At 43.2% G+C, this 27,747-nt stretch overlaps 1 protein-coding gene across 1 annotated transcript; it reads right to left on the bottom strand.

Moving 5' to 3' along the window:
* Nucleotides 1–1,019: 1,019 nt before the first annotated feature.
* Nucleotides 1,020–27,036, bottom strand: LOC105941522 (zinc finger protein 84-like). The gene is made up of 5 exons (XM_058679897.1): nucleotides 26,888–27,036; nucleotides 22,650–22,920; nucleotides 5,633–5,759; nucleotides 5,292–5,384; nucleotides 1,020–3,216 (listed from the first exon to the last, which is right to left on the bottom strand). The coding sequence occupies exons 1-5, from the start codon at nucleotides 27,034–27,036 to the stop codon at nucleotides 1,193–1,195; spliced, it is 2,664 nt and encodes an 887-aa protein (XP_058535880.1). The 3' UTR covers nucleotides 1,020–1,192.
* Between the last annotated feature and the right edge of the window lie 711 nt (nucleotides 27,037–27,747).

The following is a 27,747-nucleotide window of genomic DNA, read 5'->3' as shown; positions in this document are numbered from 1 at the left end:
GCCCCACATTGGGTACTCTGTAATTTGAGAGGCTTGCTGTGGCTTCTCCCCTTATCTCACTCCTCCCTCCAGATACAGGAAGAAAAAAAGACAATGTGTAAGCAATGGTCTTACCGATTATTCAACCATGTAAAGATCATCAAAAATAAAATATAAAAAGAAAAACATTTACATTCATTATACTGATAGAACTTTTATTCTTCATCAACTTGTATAGGACAGATTTTACTTCCCAAACAAGTTTTCTTTTTGACATGTCAATTACATTCAAAATTTCTCATTAGAAAAAACAAACAAACAAAAAAACCAACTATGCCTATTGAGATCACAATTGTAGGAAACTTTTCCTACACATATTTCCTTCAGAAGTCTTCTTCTGTGTAGTTTTCTGATGTATTCAGAGGTGTGACTGCCAGAAAAAAAATGCTATTAGAAACAGATTAGATTAATAAAGTTTTAACTTTGCAAGTTCTCTGGCACTCCATGAACTGTGACTTAAGGATGTTAATTATTACAGCTTGTGTCTCCTTCTTCGTGTTTTCTTTGTTTCATTTCTGATGTGTTACAAAGTGACTTCATGGGAAAGCTTCCCACACATTGACTATATTCAGATGGCTTTTGTGCCAGTGTGAATTCTTTAGTTCCTTGAGACCCTGCACCCACTTAGGAGACCTGGAGGAAGTTCCTAGGTCCTGACTTTAGATTGGCTCAGCACCAGCCGTTGTGGTCCCTTGGAGAGTGAATCACTGGATGGAAGATATTTCTCTCTGCATATATATCTGACTTTACAATAAAAATAAATAAATCTTTAAAAAATCAATTTTCTAACGTCTTAGGGGGTCTCATTGTAGGAAAAGGCTTTTCCACTCTTCACATTCAGAAGCCGTTTCCCCTCTGCGGATTCTGATGGTTTCTGAACTCACACTCGCAGAAAGAGGCTTTCCCACAAACTTGATATTCAAAAGATCTTTCAACTGAGTGACATCTCTGATGTCTAACGAAGCATGACTTGCTGGAAAACTTTTCCACTCACTACATTCAAAAGCCTTTCCCCGGTGTGACTTCTGTCATGATATATTGCATGTGGCTTGCATGTAAAGAATTTTCCACACTCATTATTCAATGGGTTTTCCCCTGTGTGTGTTCTCCATGTCCTCTGAGGTATGACTTGCGGGAAAAAGCTTTTCCACACTCACAACATCCAAAAGGCTTTCCCCAGGTGCGTTATCTCATGCATTCTGAGGCAGGATTTGCGGGTAAAGGCCTTACCGCATTTGTTACATTTAAAAGGCTTCTCCCCTGTGTGACTCCTCTGATGAACAATGGCCTCCGATTTGTAGGCAAAGGCCTTCCCACATTCATTACATTCAAAAGGCTTCTCCCCTGTGTGCAGTCTCTGATGTGTGATGAGGTGTGATTTGCTGGAAAATTGTTTCCCACACTCACTACATTCAAAAGGCTTTTCCCCTGTGTGAATTCTCTGGTGTTGTACCACATGTGATTTGCGAGAAAAGGCTTTCCCACACTCACTGCATGCAAAAGGCTTCTCTCCTGTGTGCATTCTCTGATGCCTTGCATGCTCGGACTTAGTGGGAAAGGCTTTCCCACACTCAAGACATTCAAATGGCTTCTTCCCTGTGTGTCTTCTCTGATGTTGTGTGAGGTATGACTTGTGAGAAAAGGCTTTTCCACACTCACTACATTTAAAACGCTTATCCCTTGTGTGCATTCTCTGATGCCTTGTGTGGTCAGACCTAGAGTAAAACGCTTTGCCACACTCACTACATTCAAACGGCTTCTCACCCGTGTGTGTTCTCTGATGTACTGTGAGGAGTGACTTGTACAAATATGCTTTCCCACACTCATTACACTCAAAACGCTTTTTCCCTGTATGCAATCTTCTATGTCTGATGAGCTGTGATTTGCGGCTGAAGGCTTTTACACAGACACTACATCTAAAAAGCTTCTCCCCTGTGTGAATTCTCTGATGAGTGATGGCCTCTGATTTGCGGATAAGGACTTTCCCATCTTCATTACATTCAAAAGGCTTCTCCCTTGTGTGCATTCTCTGATGTTTCATGAGGAATGACTTCAGGGAAAAGCCTTTCCCACACTCACTACACTTAAAAGGCTTCTCCCTTGTGTGCATTCTCTGATGTTGTATCAGATGTGGATTGCAGGAAAAGGCTTTCTCACACTCACTACCTTTACAAGGTCTTTCCCCTAAGCAAGTTCTCTGATGTGTGATGAGGCGTGATTTGCACGTAAAGGTTTTTCCATAATTATCACATTCTAAAGTCTTATCCCCTGTGTGAATTCTTGGAGTCTTTCTGGGGTCAGATCTCAAAACAAAAATTTTTCCACACTCACAACATTCAAAAGATCTTTCCTCTGTCTGAGTTCTCTGATGGCTGAGGGGGTGTGACTTCTGGGAAAAGTCTTCTCCAAACTCACTCCCTTCAAAAGGCCTTTCCCCTCTGGGAATTCTTTGATGTATTCTGGGGTCTAACAGCCACGAGTAGTTGTTTTGAAATTTACTATAATCATTTTTCACCTTGTGAATCCTGTGATGGATGGCTAGGAAGCATTTATACTTGAAGCAGTTTTTGCAGCAATCACATTCATTGGATTTTGTTCCTGTGCCTGATCTCTGAGTCACTGTTAGACAGGACTTGCAATTCACATCTTTCTCACACTTGAGAGACTCACAGAGATTCACTGTTGGGTGGGTTTGCTCAAAAGAATGTTCATGTAAAGTTTCATCGCCAATCTGAATATCTTTTCCTTTAAGAGTTGACTTAGCAAAGGGATTTCTCGCACAATCCCTCTCAAATATAAAGAACACCTTCTTCTGGACAGCTTTCCTTTGTTCATCATGGTGTTCAAATGGCTTCCGCACAGCCTGGATCTTGTGATGCTGACCAACAGAGTTCAAGCCATGACAAAAACCTCCAGGCATGGTAGGGGCATCTAATTTCACTCCAGGTCGTGGTACCTCACAGAGCACCCTACGAAGACGCATATTGTGAAATGTATTGCAGGCCCCAGAACTCATTTCAGAACAATTTGACTCCCTGATGATCAATTTTGGAACATGGAAATTGAGTGTTTCTCTTGAGTCAACTCCATTGTAAGCGAACGTGCTGTCTGTAATCATATATCTTATGTCTTGGCTTTCCCTGTTGATCTCAATCAAGCCATCATTTTCCTGGGCAACTGAAATGAGAAAAAAATAGTCATATTCATGAGCTCCTTTAAGTGCTTCCCATGGAACTGTCACATAAAGGCAATGAAGCTTCCTCTGATCCTTTGAGGAGTGTGTGGTCTTCCTCTTAAATGAACTCAAACAATACATTATGCCAATGTATTTCTCAATGTTCACCATCAGGATGTCTGTTCAGTACATCAAATGCTTTTCATTTATGAATGAATATCTCTGAATGGCTATCTTAGACCAGGGGTTGGGACATCTATATCCCATATAGTTCTGGTTTTCGTCCTGGTAACTTTGCTTCCAGTATGAGATGTGATTACTGATGCATCCACAACATAACACAATTATTGGCTTCAGACTGAACTAACTCTTGAAGTACTCATTTGGATTGTGATCCAGTCAATAGAAAATAGTGCTCATTATCTCACTCAAAATTTGTTCTCTCTGTCTTTGTCTCTTTCTCTGTCTTTCAGCTTCAGCATCACGTGGTCATCCAGATAAAAATAAGACATGTATCGAATCTGATTGTTTTATAAAGCTGAAATAATTAGTAAAAACTGTTCTGCACTAACTTTCTCAAAAGCATTTAGTTTTCTTTCAATTTTTGTTGGATTTGTTTGGCAGCAACTGCATTTATATGTTTTTCTTCGCCAATCGTTCATCCTCAAAACCGAAGCTCAATATGGCTCTCTGGATGTAGCTACTACTCAAAGCAGTAACATCTATAAGGCTTTAAACAAGAGTCCTGGTTGCTGGACTTCTGATCAAACTGCCTGGTAATATACCTAGGAATATAGGAAAAAATACGAAATGGAGCAGCAGATAGAAGTATCTCTACACCTCATAATCTCTTTATCTACCTCTTTCTCTTTGGTTAGTCTGGTATATGACATGCATATATGCACTTAGTGAAAAGTCAGATTTACAAAGAGCAGGAGAGACAAAGACTGCGTGTTCCCTGGTTCACTGCCAAAATTCCAGCAGTGGCTGGAGTTGAGCTATTGCAAAGCCAGGAGCCATGAGCTTCTTCTGCATCTCCCACATGAGTGCAGGGCCCCAAGACTTGATCCATCCTTCCTTCCTTGTTTTCCCACACAATGCAGGGTGCTAGATGAAACTGTAACAGTTGGGACAAGAATCATTTTCCACATGTGATATTGGCACTTGCAAGCACCGGATTAACCAATTGCACCATCACACTACACTGCTAATGTCTGATTTTCAAATACAATTTTAAATGGGAATCTTTTATTGGATTTGCTATTTTCAAGTATAGGAGAAGAACATATATGTACACTTAAGCAGGAAATTCTCAGAAATAGGACTTTAAAGTATAATTACCTCAGGTTGCATTTATCAGGGGAATAGCTATAGAGATCCATGGAATTTTAAATTAGAAAATAATGATAAAGAACTCACATGCACTGATTCAAGCCTCAAATGTTTCCTTTCCATTTGAATTCAGAGGCAGTGGAAGAAGGAGGATTAGGAGGAGGAGGAGGAACATGATCATAGAAGAATGTGAATAAGGAAAATAAGGAGATGAAGGAGATATATTTATTGGTTTAGTACTAAAATGTTTGCCATACTAAACTCGACACTTCATCTTAGCCAAAAAACCGAGAAGCGATTGCCATACTAAGCTCTATGCTGCATCACAGCTAAAAGTGGGAACTCAATCAGAGCAAAAGATAAGAAACCAATTTCATTTGGCTCCCCAAATATTAGAAATGAAACGATTAATAAATACAAAAAAATTCCTGAGGAAAATCAAAGAATGAAAGTGGAGAGAAAAATAGGTTAGAATTTATGGACAGTAAGCTAGGAAAAAAAGAAAAAAAGCATTCCTAGAGCAAAGAAGTAACTGCTTTTGAATAAAGACGCTTTCCCCAATAGCAAAGAGGTGTGGATATGCTAATGACAACCTTCCCTGGAAGCGGTGGAAAGCCTATATCTAATGTCTTATCCAGATGTCAAAAGCACTGAGACAGCAGAAAAAATTAGCAAGAAGAGTTTCAGTGAACAATCGCTGCTTTCTTTCTGGAACTGTCTCCTTAGCAAGCATGTGCTGACTGACCTTTGAGGCTCTGGTTTAGGCATTCTTCCACTATCCTTGGCTCTGCTCCTCGTTCCAATTTCACGATCAAGTCAGGTTTGGTCATGCAGTATCCTGCTCATGAGGAACAACATAAGACTTTGTCAAATCACAAACTTGGATTTTTATGAACGTGGAAAAATAATCCTCATCTACTAGGTAGACAACAGAAGGTCTGGTATTCATTATTTCCTAGTGTGTAGATACTCAGATTCTTCATGAACTCAAATACAGGACTCACCCAGAGTTAAACTTGCAACATGCTCCTACAGTAGTCAAATGGGGGAAAATCCAGTTGGGCATGTCAGTGGAATGACACTCACCCAAGGACACCAGGCTGTTATAGGTCTCCAGCATCACATCTCTGTACAGGATTCTCTGGGCAGGGTTCAGGTTTTGCCATTCCTCCCAGGTGAAGTCCACAGCCAGATCTTCAAATGACACTAAAACCTAAAAGAGCACATTTCTTCCCAATGTTACATCTGCCACAAAACTGAAAAACCCAGAACATATTCTTCTCTGAGTCTTATTTACTTGTGACACAGGAAGCAGCTACTTCTGTAATCTACATGGAAACAGAAACCAAAATCACATGAAAATATTGTGTCCTCTAAATATTAATTATACACTTTAAAAATCAGATTGCTGTCATTGATTTGCAATTCATCCTTCTTTGAATAATCAGAAAGGTGCTCAGAATGCAATTTATAGACTCAAGCATACACATACTCAGTATCAAGCAGGATAAAGAATTTTTGTTTTAAATAGATATTGTGGGGCTGGAGTGGTGGCATAGCACGCTAATTCTCTTTTGTTCTGTCAACATCCCATATAGATCACGGCTGCTCCACCTTTTATCCAGCCCCTGTTCACTGCCCAGGAAAGCAGCTGAAAAGGCCTAGTCCTTGAGCCTCTGCATCCATGTGGGAGACCTGCAAGCAAGCTCCTGACACCAGACTCAGGCTAGTCCAGTTCTGGGCACTTATGCCAAATGAAAGTGGAAGATTCTCTCATTTTCATCTCTTTCTCTCATTCTGACTATGAAGTAACATAATCACATACATATGTGTATCTACAAATATATATTGCCATTTTATCGGGTTGAAGGTCACTAAAATATGAAATACATCGCCATTTTCTAACTGAATGTGTTCCTATCAAATATGATGCAAAAACAATTAAAATGGTAAAAGCCCAAAAAACAAAGTGCAGTTAATGCATTTAATACATTCTGATCTCAGAACCCCAACCATGAAGAGACTATGTCAGCCAGTGGATTCTGAATAGGTTTCGTTGCGATTGGAACAGCGAGACTGGCAGCAATCCAGAACTGTTGAACTATCAAAACTGCTTGAGCAGGACCCACAGAGCATGACTCACATCAGGAACCTGGGATGGGTGGGAGGCTGGGTGGGGCTTTTCCATTTGTTTCTCCACTGACCCCAGACACAGGGGAAAAAAGGATAGTTGTGTGGAAACAATGGTATTACCTACTTTCCAGTAGCCCTTGACCCTCTGTACCCTAATCAACTAAGTAAGATCATTTAAAAATAAATTAATTTTAAAAATGGTGCAACCAGAGAATGAATATTACAGAAGATGGTCTGTACATGTTTAAACACAAGGAGAATCATCAGTCTGTATGAAGCAGAGAGAGTACATTCCAGGAAATAGAAGAGGACAGGCCAACAGCAGAGGCACCTGGAGACTAATGCACACAGCAAGGCAGCGGAGACAATGGTGTCATATTGCGTGACCCAGATACCCCAGTGGCAGTCAGCGAGCAGCAAACTGAGCTCCACCAAACGCAGCTGCACCAGCAGCCAAGTGGGAAGGGTTTTCACTAGGAGCTCCGGAGGTAAACCCAAAGAACTGCCCATCTTCCTGATTTTATTAAATTTGACCAGGAACAGAGACAGAGCAGTATACACGAAGCAGTTGGTGCAGGAACAGGGTGAATTTCACAGTCAGAACTGCCAACACAGCCACATCTGGTGGCACTGTGTGCAGGGAGGCAATGGCTATAGGGATGGGACTGCACATCCTCATTTCTAGCTCAGTGCACTGCACCAATATGGCATCCTATACGATCCACCCAAGACAGGTCCAGGTAACCCTGACTTAATAATGAAAACAAAATAAAACTTAAAAAAAAAAAAACTTTGAAACATCTATTTAAAGCTTCTTGTCAAAAATGAGAAGCACATCCAGGAGACCAAGAAATTTGTAACACAGGAAATAGCAACACTAAAACAAAATCAAGCACAATTACTGGAAATGAAGCACAAAATGGAGCAAATTGAAAATTCAGTGGAAAGTCTGCATAACAGAATGCTTGAAGCAGAAGAAAGAATCTCAGAATCAGAAGATATTTCAGGACAAAAGGATGAAACAATCAAAAACGCTGGAACAAGAACCAATTCAAAGAAAACGATCCAAGTATTAAGGGATCTATTAAAAGGCCAAATAAAATACTTACGGAAGCTGCAAAAGATGAAAGATGAATAAAAGAAAATCTGTGTTAAAAAATATATTTAATGAAATAATAAAGACAAATTTCCCTAACCTGGAGAAAGAACTGGGAAACAGAAAACAGGAGGGCACAGAACTCCCAAGAGCATTGGCCAAAAGTGATCTTCACCACAACATGATAATCAAACTTTCTTCAGTCAAAAAAAATATATATATCCTTAATTGTGCATGTGAAAAAAATCAATTGACATACAGAGGGATGTCAATCAGATTCACTACTGACCTCTTACAGGAAACTCAACAGGTCAAAATAAAATGGAGTGATATATTCCAGATTCCTAGTGGAAAAAAACCTGTCAGCTCACAATAATATACCTAGCAGCTTTCCTTTGTCTTTGAAAATGAAAGAAAATTCTTCGATAATAAAGTAAAACTCAAAGAATATTCCCCTTCCAGACCTGACCTATAAGCCGCAACACCAGCCAGCACAAGCTGAAACTGGGGGCAGGTTGGCTCGAATTGGGCTGAAGCACCCATTGGTGGAAGCTGAGGAGACATGAACCATGTCAGTCTGGAGGTGCTGGGACAGGGTCCGTGAGCCTCAGGGACAGAGGACCACTTGGGCCCACCTGTGAGGTGGTGCTAGGTTGGTGTGTCCTGGGGGTGGAGAGTCCAGTAGGTCTAAGATTGTATGTCAGAGTGCCTTGGGCCCACCTGCACAGTGGGTGTTAGATCCATGAGCCTAAAGGGTGTGGGGTCTGGAGGGGCCTGGGTCTCTTGGCCCGGGTCACTGGGTCTACCTTTTGGTTGATGTTAGACCCATAAGCCCCAGAAATACTGGGTCCAGCAGAGCTTGGGTCTCCTGGACCAGGTCAGCAGGCCCATGTGAGTGGTGGCTGCTGGGTTTCTGAGCCCTGGGGGTAGGAGTCCAGCTGGTCTCAGGTCACATGGCTCAGGGTCTTGGGTCCAACTGCTCAGTGGGTGCCTAATGCTTGAGTCCTGGATGTGGGGGATACAGAGGGGGCCAGAGGTGGGGGTGAAGCATGGCCCAGGTCACCTAGCTCAAGTCCATGAGACTACCTAGAACTGGCCTCCTCAGTGTAAAGAATGGAGTGCTGGACGGTACACCATGGTGCACATAGAGGACATGGCAGTCCACTGGGGCCTGCGGAGGACATCTGGTACCGTGGCAGAGCATTGAGAACAGAACAGATGAACAACTACCCCAGCAAACGATGACAGCAAATATCTGGGCAGCTGGAGACTATAAGGTCAATTGTGTCAACCAATGGACATTGGAAGGAATTCTTCATCCATAGATGGGCAAGCTTGACAGCATTTTGAAACTTCTGCATACACTTGTGCAGAATCCTCACAGCATGTGCCTCATTGAGACTCGGGGTTGATATTGGGTGTCCTTTCCGCATCCTTAGGTACTGGGATGGTTGAGAGGCCAGGTATGGCCTATCCTCTTATATCTCCCCTCCCCTCAGAAATGGGAAGAAGAAAGAGAAAGTTTGGAAACAATGATCACACACACTTCTCCCTAACCCTAGATCCTTCCCACCCTGATTCACTATTTAAACATCATCTAAAATAATAAAAAATGAAAATAATTTTTTAAAAGGAAATATTTAAAAAGATGTTTTTTAAAATTTTTTATTGCATTTCATTTTATGACATCGTTTCATAGGCTCTGAGGTGCCCCCAACCCCTCCCAGTATCCTCTGCCCATGGTGGATTACTCCACCTTGTTGCAGTATTACAGTTCAAATCCAGTCATGCTTCTTACATTGTAAGCATGTACCATGCATAGAGTCCAGCATCTTATTGTCCAGATCAATTCAACAGTTTCTTGGGGAGACCATCTCTGGTCTAAAAGCAGAGCTGGCAGAATAAAAAAGATGTTTTCTTGGCAGAGCAAAGTAATAGCACCCACCAAAAGAACATTCCATTAAAATAACAAGAGAAGAATAAATGAAACAATAAATAAAACATTGCTAAAACGACAGGACCAACATACCGCCCATCGTATTAATCCTGAATGTAAAGGGCCTAAGCTCACCAATAACAGGCCAGAGATTAGTACCGATTTAAAAAAACAAAACCCATCTATCTGTTGCCTACAGGAGACACATCTCACCAACAAAGCTCAACAGAAACTGCATCTCATGGATTTTGATGTTTTTGTTTTATTTTTTGAAAAATTTTTTTCTCATACTAGATTCTTCAACAACTCATAGGTAATACACCAGCATCATTTTCTCAAGAATGTTCTTGATTTTCTTTTTCATTTCTTCAGTGACACATTAGTCATTCGGTACCATGTTATTTAACTTTATGGCACTGTAAATTTCTATTTCTCTTCCAACTGTTGCTTTCGTTTTGTGGTTTTTATAGTAACTGTGTATGGAGACGACAGATCCAGATGTGAGGACACAATGCAGTATGCATCTCTACTTCCACAGCAAAGATAGACTCCCAATGAAACTGTTAAATATATCCTGACAATAGGATGCTGGACTCTCTGCCATTGTCCATTTCCACAATAAGGAATTAGATAACTGTTAATGAAACACTATAATACAGTAATTGTATGGGCAAAATCAGTTAGTGGGGCCTGGGAGGGAATTTTGGGATCGGTATAAGGGAAATCCCAGAGCCTATGGAACTGTATCATATAATAATAATAATAATAATAATAATAATAATAATAATAATAATTTAAAAAGCTGTACAACCTGACCATAAGTGAGCTGATGTTGTGAATGTTGTTCAGGTGGACAGAAAAGGCAAATGAGGAAATGATAATTGATGAGCTCTTTATGTGCAAAACTGAATTAATGAAACAAACCTTTTCAAATGCTTACTATTTTATCAAGAGCAATTTGGGCACAGTGGGTGAAACCTCATGGAACAAGCTTACAGAATCAAGAACAATCTTATGGAAGTCAATGATGATGTTAAAATAAATATGACCATGAGAGCCATGGTCCACAAATAAATTGTTAAAATTGTTCATTTGCTTAAAGGTGAAGAAGTAAGTACATCTCCGAACTGTTTTACATAACAAGAGAGGTAGACAATAAGTCAATATTTAGAGCCCAGCGCAGTAACCTAGTGGCTAATGTCCTCTCTTACACACCCCAAGATCCCATATTGACACCCGGGGGGGGGGGGGGAACCTTGCTATTCCACTTCCCTTCCAGCTTCCTGCTTGTGGCTTTGGAAAACAGTAGAGAAGAAGCCAAAGCCTTGGAAACCTGCACCCACATGGGAGACCCAGAAGAGGTTCCTGCTTCCTGGCTTTGGATTGGCTCAGTTATCCAGTGGATGGAAGATCTTTCTGTCTCTCTTCTATGTAAAACTGACTTTGCAATAAAAATAAATGAATTCAAAAAAAGCCAAAAAGTCATGCTTTAAAATACTTAAGCCTAGACATAGTCCCAAACATTAAGGTAAAGTACAATGTTTACAGATCCACTCTCATAACCATCCAAATGAACTTTAAAAATGCGGCATTTTGACTGTGAGGAGCCATGTTAGGTTATAGACAGAAGCATGGAAACAGAACAACTCAGGCATGGAGTGCGTGCTCTGAAAGGTCTATGACAGCGAGTACAGCATGGACAGGAGAAATGAAAGGCATTTCACAAGGCAGACAGTGGTACCTTGAAAAGAAAAAAAAAAGGTAAAAAACTAGAGGTCACCCCAATATCTTCTCTTAAGCTGGGCAGATTGCCTGAAATGATGCTCTTGTTCTCTGAATCTTAAATCTTTTCTTTTTGAAAAGAGAAATAAATAATCCTTTAAGCAATGCCCACTGTGGTAATTTTCATCCTGCTGGATGCACTGACTTTGCACATAGAAAAGGAGAGTGCTCAGGGCCAGTTTTCCTGCTTGGGACACAGGTGTATGCTTCAGCAGAAACCATGCCTCAACAGTTCACCAATTCCTGGTGCCATCCAGATATTCAGGATTGGAATGGAAAGTGACAAAGCAAAGAGAACCTAAGGCTTGTCTCCCAGTATATGGGATGAAGCTAAGAGGAATTCAATGCCTACTCATCTTCCATACAGTTGCTTGTACAAAGATCACACGCATGGGATCACACCTTGTAGCCTGGAAGAACCTGGACAAGGCCAATGCACTCTGGTCAAGGAAATGCCAGTAGAAATCAACTTTATCACTTCTGAGAAGAGCTCTGGTTGGTTTAGTGCCCTTTCATTTCTTTTTCCACAAACACAATGTGCTAGGAAAGGCCAGTCTACCAGCTGAGGAGAGCAGGAAAGTGGATGCACATCTTGAATGTGGAAATGTGTCAGACGCCAGGAGCCACTTACTACCTAATAAAAACCAGGCTCACTGTCCCTGAGATTCTGACTCCCAGAAAAAGTACACGAATCACATCAGCCCATCCTCACACAGCTGTCATTATAAACATTATAAACAACACTAATGTTTTTCATTCTGTCCAAAATACAAATCAGTAGGTGTCTTGGTATTCCACAATTGGGTAACATGTTCTGTTTCATGGTTTTCCAAAATTGCCTCAAAATCAGTTTGCTTTTTTTAAACAACCACAGTACACTTACTCAAGGGCACACATGAGACCCCTCAACAGCTATGCCATTTTGCAAATCTTGCAAAGATACTAACTATATAGACCTTTCAACTGAGACCCAGGTACAACATCACGTAAATCACATTCTTTCTTAATGAGGTCCAACTGACACACTCAGAATTCAGCAGTATAATACCTTATTTGTCTTGGAATTTGGAAGAAATGTACAATTTGCTTATTACAGTTCATTAATCTTGACACTGCTACTTTACAAATCAGTGCATGCTAAATCGTGGCTGCCTTCTCAGAAACAATGGGAGGATATTCACAACACATTAAAGCAAACCATCCTTTTATCCCTGATACTATATCCAACGGAATTATTGTAAAGTATGAGTTGAACAGGGGTACATAGTAAAGCTCCGTGGGTTAAGTCTCTACCTGGGATGCACATCACCTGCCCTGCTTCTGCTTCTGCATGAATTCACGCTCAGGGAGACAGCAGGTAATGATCAAGGTTCTTGGGCCTGCACCAAGCACATGGGAAACCTGGACCAACTGACTTCAGGGTTCTAGGCTTTTCCTGGTCCTGTCCCACCTACTGAGTGCATTTAGGCAAACAAATAAAAAAGAGATTTCTGTCACATTTTCACCCAAAGAAATGTATCTGAACATTAATGTAAAGAAGGATACATTGCCCAACCAATGAAAACCTAGCATAATTAATCACAAGCTGAGCTATACTAGAGAATGCTGAAAAGTTCACCGGGATGGCAGCAAAGAACACAAGATCATTACTCCCATAAAGAAGAATCATGATCCTACAATAATGATCAGATCAGTGGGTAAAAGTGAAGGACATGAGCCTTTAATGTGCTCAACGTCTTCAAAGGAATGATTATTTGAAGCACAACATATCACGTGCGTCACTCATAAGTCGATCACTGTGGAAATATAAAAATATAAATGGTACAGCCTGGCGCGATAGCACAGTGGTTAAAGTTCTCGCCTTGCACGCGCCAGGATCCCATATGGGCGCCAGTTCTTATCCCGGAGGCCCTGCTTCCCATCCAGCTCCCTGCTTGTGGTCTGGGAAAGCAGTCAAGGACGGCCCAAAACCCTGGGACCCTGCATCCACTTAGGAGACCTGGAAGAAGCTCCTGACTCCTGGCTTCAGATTGGGTCAGCTCCAGCCATTGCAGCCGCTTGGGGAGTGAACCATCAGGCAGAAGATCTTCCTCTCTATCTCTCCTCCTCTCTGTATATCTGACTTTCCTATAAAAATAGATAAATCTTTCAAAATATATATACACATATATATAAATGGCAATAATTTAAAGAGGCCATACATTCAAAGTCCATATATCGCATGCCGGTTCTAATCCCAGTGGCCCCACTTCCCATCCAGCTCCCTGCTTGTGGCCTGGGAGAGCAGTCAAGGACGGCCCAAAGCCTTAGGACTCCCATGTGGGAGACGTGGATGAGTCTGGGGAAGAGCTCCTGGATCCTGGCTTCAGTTTGGCACAGCACTGGCCATTGTGGCCACTTGGGAAGCAAATCAGCAGACACAAGATCTTCCTCTCTGTCTCTCCTCCTCTCTATATATATCTGACTTTGCAATAAAAATAAATACATCCTTAAAAAAATACTACAGAGGAGTGACATAAATAACAGCAGTTCATTTTCTCACAGCCTGTACAACCAAAGTTCAAACACATGCTGCATGCAGATTTGACTTCTTCTGAGTTCTTTCTGATAGTTTCAAGATGGTCAACTTCTCACCATGTCCTCAGACTCTATGTCCCATAACAGTTTGGTGAATTTTGCTAACTTTTAATTTGCATTATGTAGCAAATATGCCTGCATTTTTGGCATGACATCAGAATAAACAGAGGTCAACTTAGAAACAGCTGAGATGACTCTAGTGGATTCCAAACATTAAAAAAAAAAACTTGATCTCATTTGCATAGTTTCTCTCACACCAAATTGTATTTACTTTCACTTTTTAAAAAAATTATACAATCCTCATGAAGGTCTAAAAGCACAACATACAATACACTGAGCAATAAAAACAGAGAACTTACTGGAGAGGTAGTCATTTTCTTGGTTCTTAAATACATACACAGTGCTCTAGAATCATATCTAGAAAAGAAAGTGAATTGGAAAACTTGTGAGAGAACTGGTCTGGCTTGCTCCTAGATTCTACACTGCAAAGCAAGATCATGATGGAAACAAATACAGAGTAACACACACCTTCTCAGAAAAGGCAAAACCAGTGAGCTTTCCTGTTCAGGAACAGTGCTTTACCCGTGAGAAGAGACACAAAAGATATCCTTAAGAGAACACTCACAATTATACTGAGTGGGAGAGATGAAACACGGCCATTGTTAGGTTCAGAGAAACATTTATTTGATACCTTATTTTGCAAACTGTTAATGAAAATAACCAACTGATAATTTTAAAGATGCCTCGACCAGTAGCTTACAGTGTGCTCTGGAAACACAATGGTGGAAAAAGTAGTAAGTATTAAGGTGAGGTGCATCTCCAAATCCTTGTGAAAATATCAAAGTGCCAGTCAATGTTAATTACTTGACTAGAAATCCTGAATTCCAACTGTCAACCCATCCATTTGCCCATAACTACCTAACAAAGCTTAATTCGTTACAGCAGGATCTGCACTTTTAGTCCCCTTTCCAGTTTCTGTCATACGTATTCGGCAAAGCAGCAGCAGGTGGCCCAAGTGCTTGCATCCCTACACCCTTGTGAGAGACTCAAGGAAACTCCTGACTGCTGACTTGCACTCAGCTCAGCTTGGCCATTCTAGTCACTTGCGAACGAACCAGCAAAGGCAAGATCATCTGTCTCTTTCTCTCCGTCTCTGTCTCTGTAACTCTGCTTTTCAGATGAATAACTAAACCTAAGAGACAGACAGACAGATGGAATCGGCATGGTGGTAGTGGTGGTATAGTAAGTAAAACAGCTGCCTGTTATGCTGGAATCCCCCACGCGTGCCAGTTTGAGACCCAGCAGCTCAAGTTCTGATCCACTGCCTGCTACCATGCCTGAGAAAGCAGCACCTACATTACACAAAAGACCCCAAAACAGCCCTGGTCTCCTTTCAAATCTCTGAACAATGAAAACTTTTGTGAGTTTCATTTGGTGAGGGAATCAGTGGTTGGAAATCTCATTGTCTCTCCCTCTCCCTCCTCCCCTGTTAACACTTTCAAATAAATAAATCACAAATGAGGAAAAAAAAAAGCAAAACAGACCCAATGATTACTTTCAGAACCAAAGCATTGTAAGTGCTTGTTCAAGAGCAGAAGATGCACAATGATTTTCCAAGGGGTTAATTAGGCAGATTACACAACAAGAAAATCAGAAACGTTAACTTAATTTGCGCTACAATGGTGTTTAAGATTTATGACTTTGGAAGTGCATCTTCTCATGTACCATTTACTCAAGGTCTAAGCAAACATCTCTCATCTTGACAGTTCTGAAGGACTGTAAGGAACTGTTCTGCATTGTTTAATCTCTCATATGTCAGTTTTTTTCTAAAAATAATAAACACCATATAACACACTCACTCACTTTTATCATTCTTTCTACTTAGGATCACATTGTAATGTTTTCTAATGTTTTCTGTGGAACACTGCATACAGTCAGCAAGCATTTTCATGGGAGTGTGTGTGTGTGCATACACACGTGTGGTTATGTGTTCATGCTTGCACCTATTTGGACAATGATTTTTTATTTATTTATTTCATTGCATTTGGACAATGATTTTGAATAAAAGGAAACCATTAGAATCTCCCACATTCATTGTTTAAAGAAACATTTATTTTTTTTGACAGGCAGAGATGTATGCACTGATTTTAAGGATTATTTTGAAGGGGAAACTATTAGAAGCCCCACTATTCGTTTTTTAAAAGAGATATTCATTTTTATTTATTTGAAAGGTAGATATACACAAAGGAGGCTAGAATGAGAGAAAGATCTTCTGTCCACTTTCATTCACTCCCCAAGTGGCAGCAACGGTTGGAGCTGAGACGATCCGAAGCCAGGAACCAGGAGCTTCTTCTGGGTCTCTTACGTGGGTACAGGGACCCAAGCTTTGCGCTGTCCTCTACTGCTTTGCCAGGCCACAGGCAGGGAGCTGGATGCAACATGGAGTAGCAGGGATTAGAACCGGTGCCCATACAGGATCCCAGCACGTGCAAGGCGAGGTTTTTAGCCAGTAGGCTACTGCACTCAGAGAGATAGCTGCCTAGCGGCAGATCATTAGGCCCCCAAAAGTTGTATCACAAAGTGCTGACCACCACTTTGCCTTTATTTGCAGGATCTTTAGGTTATTAACATCAACAAATGATTTCATAGGCTGTGAAACCTTGATTTGAATTAACATAGGTTTCCCCCACAAAGAGATGCATACGCACAGGGGAATTAACGTGTGAGGGTGCAAGACGGTGACTGCTGCAACCAGGGAACGAGACATTTGGGGAAATAAAACTTACTATACGTTGCCCTTAAATTTTCAATCACTAGAATATAAGAAATAAATTGCTACGATTTAAGACATATATGCAATGGTTTCTGTTGTGGCAACCTTAGCCTTACATTTATTTGTGCCTATCTTTCCTGCAGCCAACAAGAAGGCAGCCACCATTATTATGGAAGTCCAGATATTAAAAGTGACGTCATTATGTGTCCAAACATCTATATTTGATCTTGGCCAAAAGGCCAAGAAACGATCAAACAAAAACATCAAATAAGAACCAAAGTTCTCATCTCTAGAACCCAAAGAAAAAACAATCAGTGAAAGAAACAACAAACAAATGAATTAACAACAAAGCAAAAGCCAAGGAGACAAATCCAGGGGAGGCACAATAAAATAACCAAGATGGGCACTGCGGCATGGCCTAGCGGCTAAAGTCCTCGCCTTGAAAGCCCCAGGATCCCATATGGGCGCCGGTTCTAATCCCGGCAGCTCCACTTCCCATCCAGCTCCCTGCTTGTGGCCTGGGAAAGCAGTGGAGGACGGCCCAAAGCTTTGGGATCGTGCACCCGCGTGGGAGACCCGGAAGAGGTTCCAGGCTCCTGGCTTCGGATTGGCGCGTACCGGCCCTTTGCGGCTCACTTGGGGAGTGAATCATCGGATGGAAGATCTTCCTCTCTGTCTCTCCTCCTCTCTGTATATCCGGCTTTCCAATAATAATAAAATCTTTAAAAAGAAAAAATAACCTAGATGAATTGAAAGAATCTTATTATGAGAGGTAGATACATGCAATTCTGTCCTTGTCTCATGTTGAAAAATGCCGACATGGTCGAGGACAGTGCGCAGAACATGAAATATTAAAAGTGAGAAGCCACCTGCCACAGCATTCAGGATGGGGAGCCAAGGGAGGAGCTGCCAAAGAGACTTGTCACTTTTTGCCCTTTATAAACATGAAGTGACTCTCTCTGGCCTCTTCTGGAAATCCAGTGTAGCTTTAACAAATCAGAGAAGCAGAATAATAACAAATTGAAGGGTAGCGATTATATTCTTTTCTAACTCTCAGAAAAACATAGAGCATTAGCTGACCTATCTGCCTTCTAGCTGGCCTGAGTGCACATTAACTTCTCATACCCTATCTCCTTCAACATAAAAGATAAATAAAATAAAAACACTGTTTTTTTAAGTCAATAAATGTTTAGCCAGATTAAGAAAATGTAGACTCATAACTAAATCAAATCCATAAGGAGAATATATTACAATTGACATAACAAAAACAAAATATCTCTAGGGACTACTAACAGCAACTATTAAACCACAAATTTGAGGACAAAGGTAATTTACAGAAATACATAACCTGCCAAATTGAACCAGAAAGACATTGAAAACCTGACTAGACCAATAGGAAGTCACAACACTCAGTCAGGAGTACACAACATCCAAATGAAAACTCACCACCTAATGACTTAAGAGTCAACCACAGTAAAATATTTTTTTAAAAAAGCAATACAAATCTTTCTAGAATTGTTCTAAGAGTTTGACGGTAATCCTTATAAACTTATACCACAGGGACAGCAATGTTTAGATTCCAAACCCAGAAATGAACCTGAATTTGAAAGATTTCTGACTCTGCATGACGAGTATAGACACAAACATAGATGTAAAAGCATTTCAACAAATCAAAACTGACACACTATAATCAAGTCAACTGTAACCCGGGGATGTAGGGAGTCAATATACACAAATCAATAACCAAACACATCACAGTCAACAGGAGAAGCATCATTAGAATCACCTCAAGTTGTACACGCTTTCAATACAATTCTTTGGACATTTTTCAGACAACTTTGAATAAATAGTTATAGAAGGTACATATTTCAATAAAATAAAGCATATATATGAAAAGCCCATTATGCTATTTGATACCTCCCACCAAAAAAAAACACATTTTCTGCAAGATTTGGAAGCAGACAAGAATGCTCACTCTTCATGTTTTACAACTGAAGACTTACCCACATAAAATAGTCTAGAAAAGAAAATAAAAGGTATAGCAATAGCAAAGATGTTTTCTCTTGTCAAAAAATTTAATTCTATTTAAAGAGAAACCTAATGGATCTATCAAGAATTGGAAAATAAATTCAGTAAAGCTGTAGGATAAAAATGAGCACAAACAAATCAGAAGCACTTTTACAAATAAACAGGGAACTGACTGAGAAAGACATTTTGGAACACTCTATCCTGATAATAGCTATGAGAACATAAAATATCTTGGGATTAACTCAGGATGTAGAAGAACTCAATATTAGAAATTATAAAATACATTTGGGAGGGTCAGGCAGCTGCTCAAGCAGTCACCGGTTACATCAATGCTCAGGGAACTCTCCCGTCCGGGTCAGGCAGCTGCTTGGGTTGCCCGGGTGCCAACGGCACTGGATGAAGCCTTCAGGTCGCCCGGTGGCAAACTCTGAGGGCTTGGAGGTGCTGATCTGCAGAGGGACTGCGGGACTGACCAGGTCAAGAATTGAGGGAGATCCATGGATGAGACCACTATATATGTGGGTAAGCAAGGGGCTGAGACCAAAATGGTTAGGAGGCAGGGAACAGAAGGGAATTTAAGGGTCATGCCAAATCCCAGCACATGTGGGAGACCTGAGCTGTGGTAATTAGCTTCAACCATCTATCCATCACAGAGCACCACTCACTGGCACACACAAAAGCTAACATTTGGTATACCTGGTAGAGCAAGACCCAGTACCCACCAGTGAGAACTGGAACAGTGGAGTGGTGATTTTATTTTTTTTTTAATTTATTTATTATTTTTAATTCATTAATTACATTGTATTATGTGACACAGTTTCATTGGTACTTGGATTCTCCCCACCCCTCCCCAAACCCTCCCACCATGGTGGATTCCTCCACTGGAGTGGTGATTTTAGATGGGCCATGAAAACACCTAGCAAGTAAAAAATCGGGTCTGGCAGCAGAATCTGTGGGGGATATGTGGACTCAGCCATGTGGAACTGCAATCTCTACTGGCACGCCCTAGAGCTGTGGATGGGATTAGGCCTGGCTGGGGAGCTAAGGGAACATCCCACCTGAGTCTGGGCTGGACATGGCTAGAGCCTTCCTCGGCGAGGGTGAGGATGGGGTCTGGGGTGCAACAGATTGGGCTACACTCCAGCACCCACTGGTACTCGTGAGAGCCAGGGTAGGCGTCCAAAGTGCTGGGCTAGGTCTTTTCTACCACTGAACCACATGAAAGGTGTGTCAGGGCGTGGAGCAGGTGTGACTAGGCTGCAACACGCAACAGTAGAAACAGAATGGGTGTGTGCTTACTGAACAAGGCCACTGTTCCTGCCAGGACAAGAGATAGACAGTCAACCTTGGTTAAGGACCTACTGTTGTACATGAGATCTGTCACTGGAAGGAGACTCAACAGAGGAGCTTGGGAAACTCCTTCCTCAGGATGCAGTCCCTGCAGGTGAACGCAAGAACCAAGGCAATGAGCTGCCCAGACCATGCCAAGTTACAACACCCACCAACACATTCGTGGGTCAAGTCTGGGGACAGATCAGCCTGAGTCTGTTCATAACACCCCTGGCAGATCTGAGAACCAGAACAGGATGCAGGGAGCCCAGGTTGGGCAGCAACACCAGCCACTTCACATTAGAGCCACAATAGGGATCATGTTGGATTGGGCTAGGTTGTAACACCCAACAGCAGGCACTGGAACTGGGGACAGACTGGACTTATACAGGATATGCAATGGCAACAGAGGATGCTGAGGTGAGGTGGGCCATGCCAACCTGGTATTTGTGGGTGCTGGGATCATTAGCCCAGGGGGTAGGCAACCCAGCATACTTGGGTCACCTGACTCAAGCCCTTGTGTCCATCTGTGAAGTAGGTGCCAGGTTCATAAGCCTGGGGTTGGTGGATCTGGTGAGGCTCAGGTCACGTGGCCAGGTCCTGACGTCTACCTGCCAAGTAGATGTGAGGTTCATGAGCTCCAGGGGCAGGAGATGTAGCAGGGCTCAGTTCACCTGGTCCAGGCCCTGGGACCCACCTGCGTGGTGGGTGCTAGATTCATGAGCACCAGGTATGGGGATCCAGCAGGGCTCGGGTCACCTGGGCTGAGTCTCTAGACCTGCCTTCCATTTAGGAAATGAACCAGCAGACGGAAGATCTTCCCTGTCTCTCCTGCTCTCTGTAAATCTGCCTTTCATAAATCTTTAAAACATAAATGAAAATGCATAAACGATGTGTGTTTAGGCTAGCACTTAAAAAACTTGTGCCTTACACTGAACAATCAATAAAACAGAAAGACATATTATTAGGAATAAAATATGCATAAGGATAGTTCACTGTAGCATCAATCCAATGAGACCTGGAACTGCAACATTCAGACTCTTCAAGATTTAGAACATGAAAGTAACACGGGGTATGTGGTGAAACAGAGGACAGTTCTCCAAGAAGTCATCACAACGCTTCCTACCAACACTCCTAAATAGAGCATCAAACTGTGAACAACAACAGAAAATGCTCAGAAAACTACAAGGACAAGTACAAACCCACCAGCAGTAACAAGTACAAATAAGACAACCCTAAGTACGCCACCATTGTGACTTAGTGTCTGTATGCTATCACACAGATACCAGTTAATAACAGATGAAGAACAAGGCCCAGCCGGGTAAGTCCTCGCCTTGCACACGCCAGGATCCCATATAGCACCGATTCTAATCCCTGCAGCCCCACTTCCCATCCACTTCCCATCCAGCTCCCTGCTTGTGGCCTGGGAAAGCAGTCAAGGACAGCCCAAAGCCTTAGGACCCTGCACCCACGTGGGAAACCTGGAAGAGGCTCCTGGCTCCCGGTTTTGGATGAGCTCAGCTCTGGCTGTTGCAGTCGCTTGGGGAGTCAATCATCGGACAGAAAAAATTCCTCTCTGTCTCTCCTCCTCTGTGTATATCTGACTTGCAAATAAAAACAAACAAATCTTTTTTAAAAATAATAGAAGAACAAATTCACTCCATGTGTTAGAAAAATTACAAAATAAGAGAGTGTACATGCACAAAGATTAGACACTCAATTCTACCAACACCTACTCCAGAATCAGAATTTAACCATAACCTGAAGATATTTTAATTATGTAAAAATTTACAATGAATAAACATGTGAAGAACAAAAACCAGCTAAGAGATTTTCGCCTAAATTAAAATTAAAAAAAAAAAAAAAAAAAAAGGAGCAGCAGCCAAGCAAAATAGACTGTTGAGACACACAAGAATTTAAGCAAAGGGAATCAGACTCCCTCTGTGGCACAGCAGGTACAAGAGGTCAGAACCTCAGTGACCTGGGCCCCTGATTCATCTGGGTATTCAGACTACAGGTCTCTACATCCTTAGCAAAAACAGACAAACAAATACATACATAAATAAAAATCACCCTCTCCTCTTCAGATCATTGAATAAAGTCAAACTCCAAGCAAGAAAATAAAAATACAACATTCATACTGTGGCTCATAATTCCTTCCTAAGTGGGCAAACAGTGAATAAAAGGCGGCAAGTTTCTGCACAGCCACAGAGGGACCTGGCGGCACACGGAAGCAGCCTGCTGCCACTTCCCAAGGGGACTCGCACTCAGACCCGAGTTCCCAACGCCACAAGTCCCCTTCTACTGCAAGTCTGAATTCTCCCTGCGGACACTCCCAGCCTCACCTCACAATTCCTAACGACTCCTGGCAGGAGCGTTCCTCTCGCTGCTCGCACGGACAGCACAGCGCACCAAGGTCCCGGCTACTCCTGCTTGGAGTCCCACTCACCCGCTCCAGCTGCCCGGCACTCGGCGTGTCCTGCTCAGGCTCCCGCGGCGGCCGGGGTGGCCAGCTCACACAGCAGCCATGGCTGACACCCTCCGGCTTCTGAGGAGCCGAGGCACAAACGTGAGCACGGCGCCGCACGCCCCGCGTGCCTCCGCTGACGCACCCAGTGCGGATGACGTCAGAGAGGACGCAGCCAATCAGAACCGCACTGGGGAGGAGGGCGGTCTCTAGACGGGCTGAGTGCTGAGGCTTGTCTCGAGGCTGAAGCCACCTGATTTTTTAAAAATCTTTTCATTATCTTTATTTCAACTGATTTAAAGAAATTTTTGTTTTATGACACAGTTTAATAAACATTGAGATGTCCCATCTCTCTCCCCAACTTCCCCTTGCCTCTCCACTGATTTCCCCTTCGGTTTTACAATGGGTGTCTTTCACGAACAGTGTAAGTCCGCTTGAAGTATCTCGTGACAAATTAGACATGGAGAATGTCGGAGAGTTCAGCAACCTGCTGTCAGGACATCTTGGGCCATTTCACTGGGAGTCCGTCCCTGTTCTGTATGCACAGGGACATAGCGGTCTCTCCACGGCTGAACAAATCAGCTTCTGCTACACTTCCTTGATGCATCCCCTTAAATACAGAGCCAGTGTACACAGTCCACAGGGGGAGAAAAAAATGAACTTTCATTCACATGAAGTTAATAAGCATGCAATAAAAATACCAATGCATCACTAGAATGGTGAAAAAAAAGCATGAAGAACCTTCATGTAGGAAGAGATGCTAGTGTGTGACCCATGTGGTGCTAAAGGAATTAACATAAAAACTAGAACATCCTTACTCTTGAGATGTGGCAATAACAGCGATAAAAGGGACATTAGGGCCCAGCGTGGTGGCCTAGTGGCTAAAGTCCTTGCTTTGCATGTACCTGGATCCCATATGGGCACCGGTTCTAATCCCAGCAGCCCTGGGAGACCTGGAGGAAGTTCTTGGCTCCTGGCTTTGCACCGGCTCAGCGGTGGCCACTTGCGGCGTGAATCATTGGACAGAAGATCTTCCTCTCTGTATGTCTGACTTTCCAACAAAAATAAATAAAACTTTTAAAAATTAGATGTCTATCTCCATTCCTTAGTAGAAATGCATTCCATTGATTTTCCTTGATTCCTGGTAGTCTGGTCTCCGTTACATCCATCGATTGGGGGATTACATATGTTCATTTGTTCTCATTTTTGTTGTTGGTATTTATTTCTAATGGATGTTATCTTATATTAGAGCAAACATGATATCTGACCTTTTGGGATTGGCGTATTTTCCTTAGCTTAATGGTCTCCAGTTAGGCCCATTTGGCTGCAAACAATTGTATTTCATTCTTTCTAATAGCTGAATAGTATTCCATAGAGTAGATGAACCTCAGTTTCTTTCTGTTTTTCTTTTAAAATTTTATTTTTTATAATTTTTACGTATTTGATTAGGGTGTGAAGGGTCAAGGGCTAGAGGAAAGTGGGTGTAACCGTTGTTTTGACATTCTGTTTTTCCTTCCTGTATCTGGAGAGAAGGGAGAGCTAAGGGGAGAAGCCCCACCCAGCCTCCCAACCATCCCAGGGTCCCTGATGTGGGGCATGCTCTGAGGGTCCTACTCAAGTGGTTTTGATAGTTCAATAGTTCTGTACTACTGCCAATCTTGCCACTCCAAGCATGATTAAATCTCTCCAGACTCTGCTGGCCAACATAGTCCACCTTAGAGTCTCCATTTGCCCAGATATTCACTGCCAACTTTTGGCTGGGGTAGTTGATCAATTTGTTCTGTCCTCTGTCCTCTGCTATGGTACCAGGTGTCCTCTGCAGGCTCCAGTGCACTGCCATATCCTCCATGTGCATCTGGATATGCTGTCCACTGCTCCGTCGAAGACACTTACACTTCATAATCAGACAATGGAACCTGCAATTTCCTACATGGTTGGAATTCTGAGTCCAATGGTTCAGTTGGGGGATTCCCAAAGAAACTTCATCTGAGGTGACCCCAGACCTGGTTCTTTTTTAAAATATTTATTTTATTTTTATTGCAAAGTCAGATATACAGAGCGGAGGAGAGACTGAGAGGAAGATCTTCCATCCACTGAATCACTCCCGAAGTGACTGCAACGGCTGAAGTTATGCTAATCCAATCAGGAGCTTCTTCCAGGTTTCCGCGCAGGTGCAGGGTCCCAAGGCTTTGGGTTGTCCTCCACTGCTCTTCCAGGCCACAGCATAATGTGACCCATCCTCTGATCTGACACTCACTGTCAGATACTGAGATCCAGCCCTGCCAGACAGGCTCCAGCCATAGCTTGCATGTGTGCTGGCATGTGGTAGGCAGCCATATTCCATGATATCAAGCCCAACCCAGGACTTCCATATGGACTGGTACATCAGTCTGACCCATAAATCTCTTCAGGCCCCTCCCCTCCAAACCGCCACGTTTCAGTCCCCTCGCTTACCTGCAGGTACAGAAGCCCTGGGGTTTATTCTTCACCTACATGTATGGTGGCCTTATCCGTGGATGTCCCCAGGCAGTAATTTCACATCCCTAAGACTTCAGAGCTTGCTGCCCAGCTGCCAGTGGGTGAAGCCCAGCTCCATTGTTGCTCTAGTCGCCCCCAAGCCCAAGACCCTCCCTCCCGCCTAGCAGTGGTGAATGGGGAACTAGGATCCCCAGCAGGAAGCCTGGGTGGACCTGGGGATCCCCAGCCACAGCTGCATGGCTGGGGGATCCAAACACCCACGCCACTGCTCAACTGCCTTGTCTTTCAACAGTAGGAGCCTCTGTTGCCTTCCTGATCATCTCAGCTGTGGGCTCGCTCCTTCCTGTTCTTGTCCGTAGTCCTGTTAAAAATCTTGAAGCCCACAAAATAGGGATGAGCTTCACAAGAGTCACAATGTACTGGATGTTTACTGGATTCTGTGGCTTTAAAAGATCTATCTGAAGAATATGTGTAAACATACCAACATGCCTACTCCTGAGATAAAACTACTTAGCAAAGCTCTCATTCAGATAGAATCATATCCCCAGGAATGAAATTTTTTGGTGAGCACTGAAAGGATCAAAAATGCAAATGATAGGGTCTGACAAGGCAGCTGTCAGATTTGCCACTCGCCAAAATGTTAGATTCGCTGCTCACCAGGGAAAGAATAACTCAGCTGAATATATGAAAATAATTTAGATGGCCTTTATTTCAGGGAACCACGGTCACGGGCTCCCGTTCCTCATGCAGCAGAAAGACAGGAGTGGGTTGCAGGGTAAGAAGAGTGAGGAAGAGACAGGAAGGGTCTTTTTATTTCTTTAAAAAAATTTTTTTTTAACTTCCATAATATTAATAACAGTAATATAATATTACTCAGACATCCTCTTTCTCAGACACAAGACGACTGTGCAGGTTGACGACAGGAGGGGACCATGCGGTGGGTCTCTACAGGCTTGGCGCTGGAAAGGGGGTTTGTGTAGCCTGGCTCTGGGGCAGGAGGGAGGGGAAGGGGGCTGACAGTGTCCACCCGATGCGCTCTAAGTGAGGACTTTAGCGACCAAGCTGCCACTCTGGGTCTCATAATTAATTTTTTAAAGAAAAATGCAACCTTCAAGGGGATCATCCCTCTCATGTTGACATACACACCAACTGAAGGGTGGTAGAGAAAGGAAAAGCTATTCGGAGACCACTTGTGTTGATCCAATGGTTTGTGTCAAAATCTTGGGAGGGGAAGAACCAACAAAAGGCAGAAATCTCTCTCTAGTTAGAGAAACAAAAGGGCGGCAGTGGGTGGGTGAAGGGCAACAGTGCCCCCGGGAGGAGGGCTGTCACATATGGGGTCCTGCTGGCAGCATAGGCTTTCCAGCAGGTCCCTGTGCCAAGTGCACATCCGAACCACAAGGTGGCAGTGTTGCTCGCATTTTCTCATTTTCTCTGACCAGTTCTTAAGGCGGCTGGTGCTGTGCCATCAGTCCACCATGATTTCCCTGTTAACAGAGAACTCTGGTTGTCATTCAGACAGAGTGTTCATGGCAGGTCTGCTACTGGGTAGCTGGGTGGGCACCAACTTCCCAGGACAGCCATGTACCCATGCATCACTGGGTCTTTTGTTGAGATCCCCAGGGAGAGCCTGGGAGGTGGACAGGGAGTGAGGACTGCCTCCCTCAACTCCTAGTGCTCCCTTGGGCCTGGCAGCGTGTCCCCCACTCCTGGAACTCTTGGCCCATCAAGGGTCTCCTGACCTCAGGGTGCTCAGAAGATAGCTGAGGGTGAGAGGGGAGTCCTCAATGGAGCGCATGCAGAAGAATCGGCTGCTACTGTGACGAATCCTCTTCCTCCTCAGCCCAATCTGGTCATGAGCAAGGACAACCCCTGAGCATTCGCGCAACATGGTAGACTGAGGTGTGGGGACGTATGACAGGATCCTGTGGTGTTGAGCGTGGGGCTGGAGTCTCAGCGTTTTCCTACACACACAGTGTGATGACTAGCAGCAGGACTGGAGCCTGGCACAGTCCCACGTGATGCCTGGGTGGGAACAGTTTTCTGACCCAGAGCAGGGTGCACCTGCTCCGGAGGACACTTCAGTGGATGCCGGAGTTGAGGTTTCAGCACTGAGAGAGAGAGAGAGAGAGAGAGAGTGCTCCCAGGCACCTGCCCACTGTGCAGATGCCTACAGCTAGGGCTGCTGCCGGCTGGTCTGAGTACTCAGTGTCTCTCACAAGGGGCAGGGGGCAGGAACCCAAGGCCAACAGTCATGGTGACTGCCTCACTGGACCCACATTAGCAGGAATCTGGAGTTGGGAGCCAGAGCTAAAAACTGGACCTTGGTACTCCCACATGCAATGTGGCATTTTAACCCCTAGCATGCCCAGCTGGAGCCAGGACTCTGATGGGGACGGCAGGTCTCCACATTCTAATTTCAAACGGTGTTTTCAGTTGATTGGGCTCACATTTTCCCTCTAAGCCGAAATGTCAAGCCCAAGAAGCGGCCCTAGATCAGCTTTCCCCAAGGCACAGTTAGTGCAGGCAGGTTTGTCCTACCAGCCAGGTGGTCACAAACACACTGACACATGTGCCCTCCCCCAAGGTGGCTCAGACTCAA

The sequence above is a fragment of the Ochotona princeps genome, chromosome 22 (assembly GCF_030435755.1).
Source record: "Ochotona princeps isolate mOchPri1 chromosome 22, mOchPri1.hap1, whole genome shotgun sequence".
NCBI lineage: Eukaryota > Metazoa > Chordata > Mammalia > Lagomorpha > Ochotonidae > Ochotona > Ochotona princeps.
The sequence above is the reverse complement of the archived record's forward strand: the minus strand, read 5'-3'. Positions and strand labels throughout refer to the sequence as shown.

What these genes read in the sequence shown, in the direction of transcription:
- LOC105941522 (XM_058679897.1), bottom strand. Translation starts at nt 27,036, where the DNA reads ATGTTGCGCGAATGCTCAGGGGTTGTCCTTGCTCATGACCAGATTGGG. An exon ending in TATCTTCTGAGCACCCTGAG is followed by an intron (nt 22,921 to 26,887) that starts GTCAGGAGACCC and finishes TTAAAAAATCAG; the next exon opens with GTGGCTTCAGCCTCGAGACA. An exon ending in CCTAAACCAGAGCCTCAAAG is followed by an intron (nt 3,217 to 5,291) that starts GTCAGTCAGCAC and finishes TTCTCATTTCAG; the next exon opens with TTGCCCAGGAAAATGATGGC.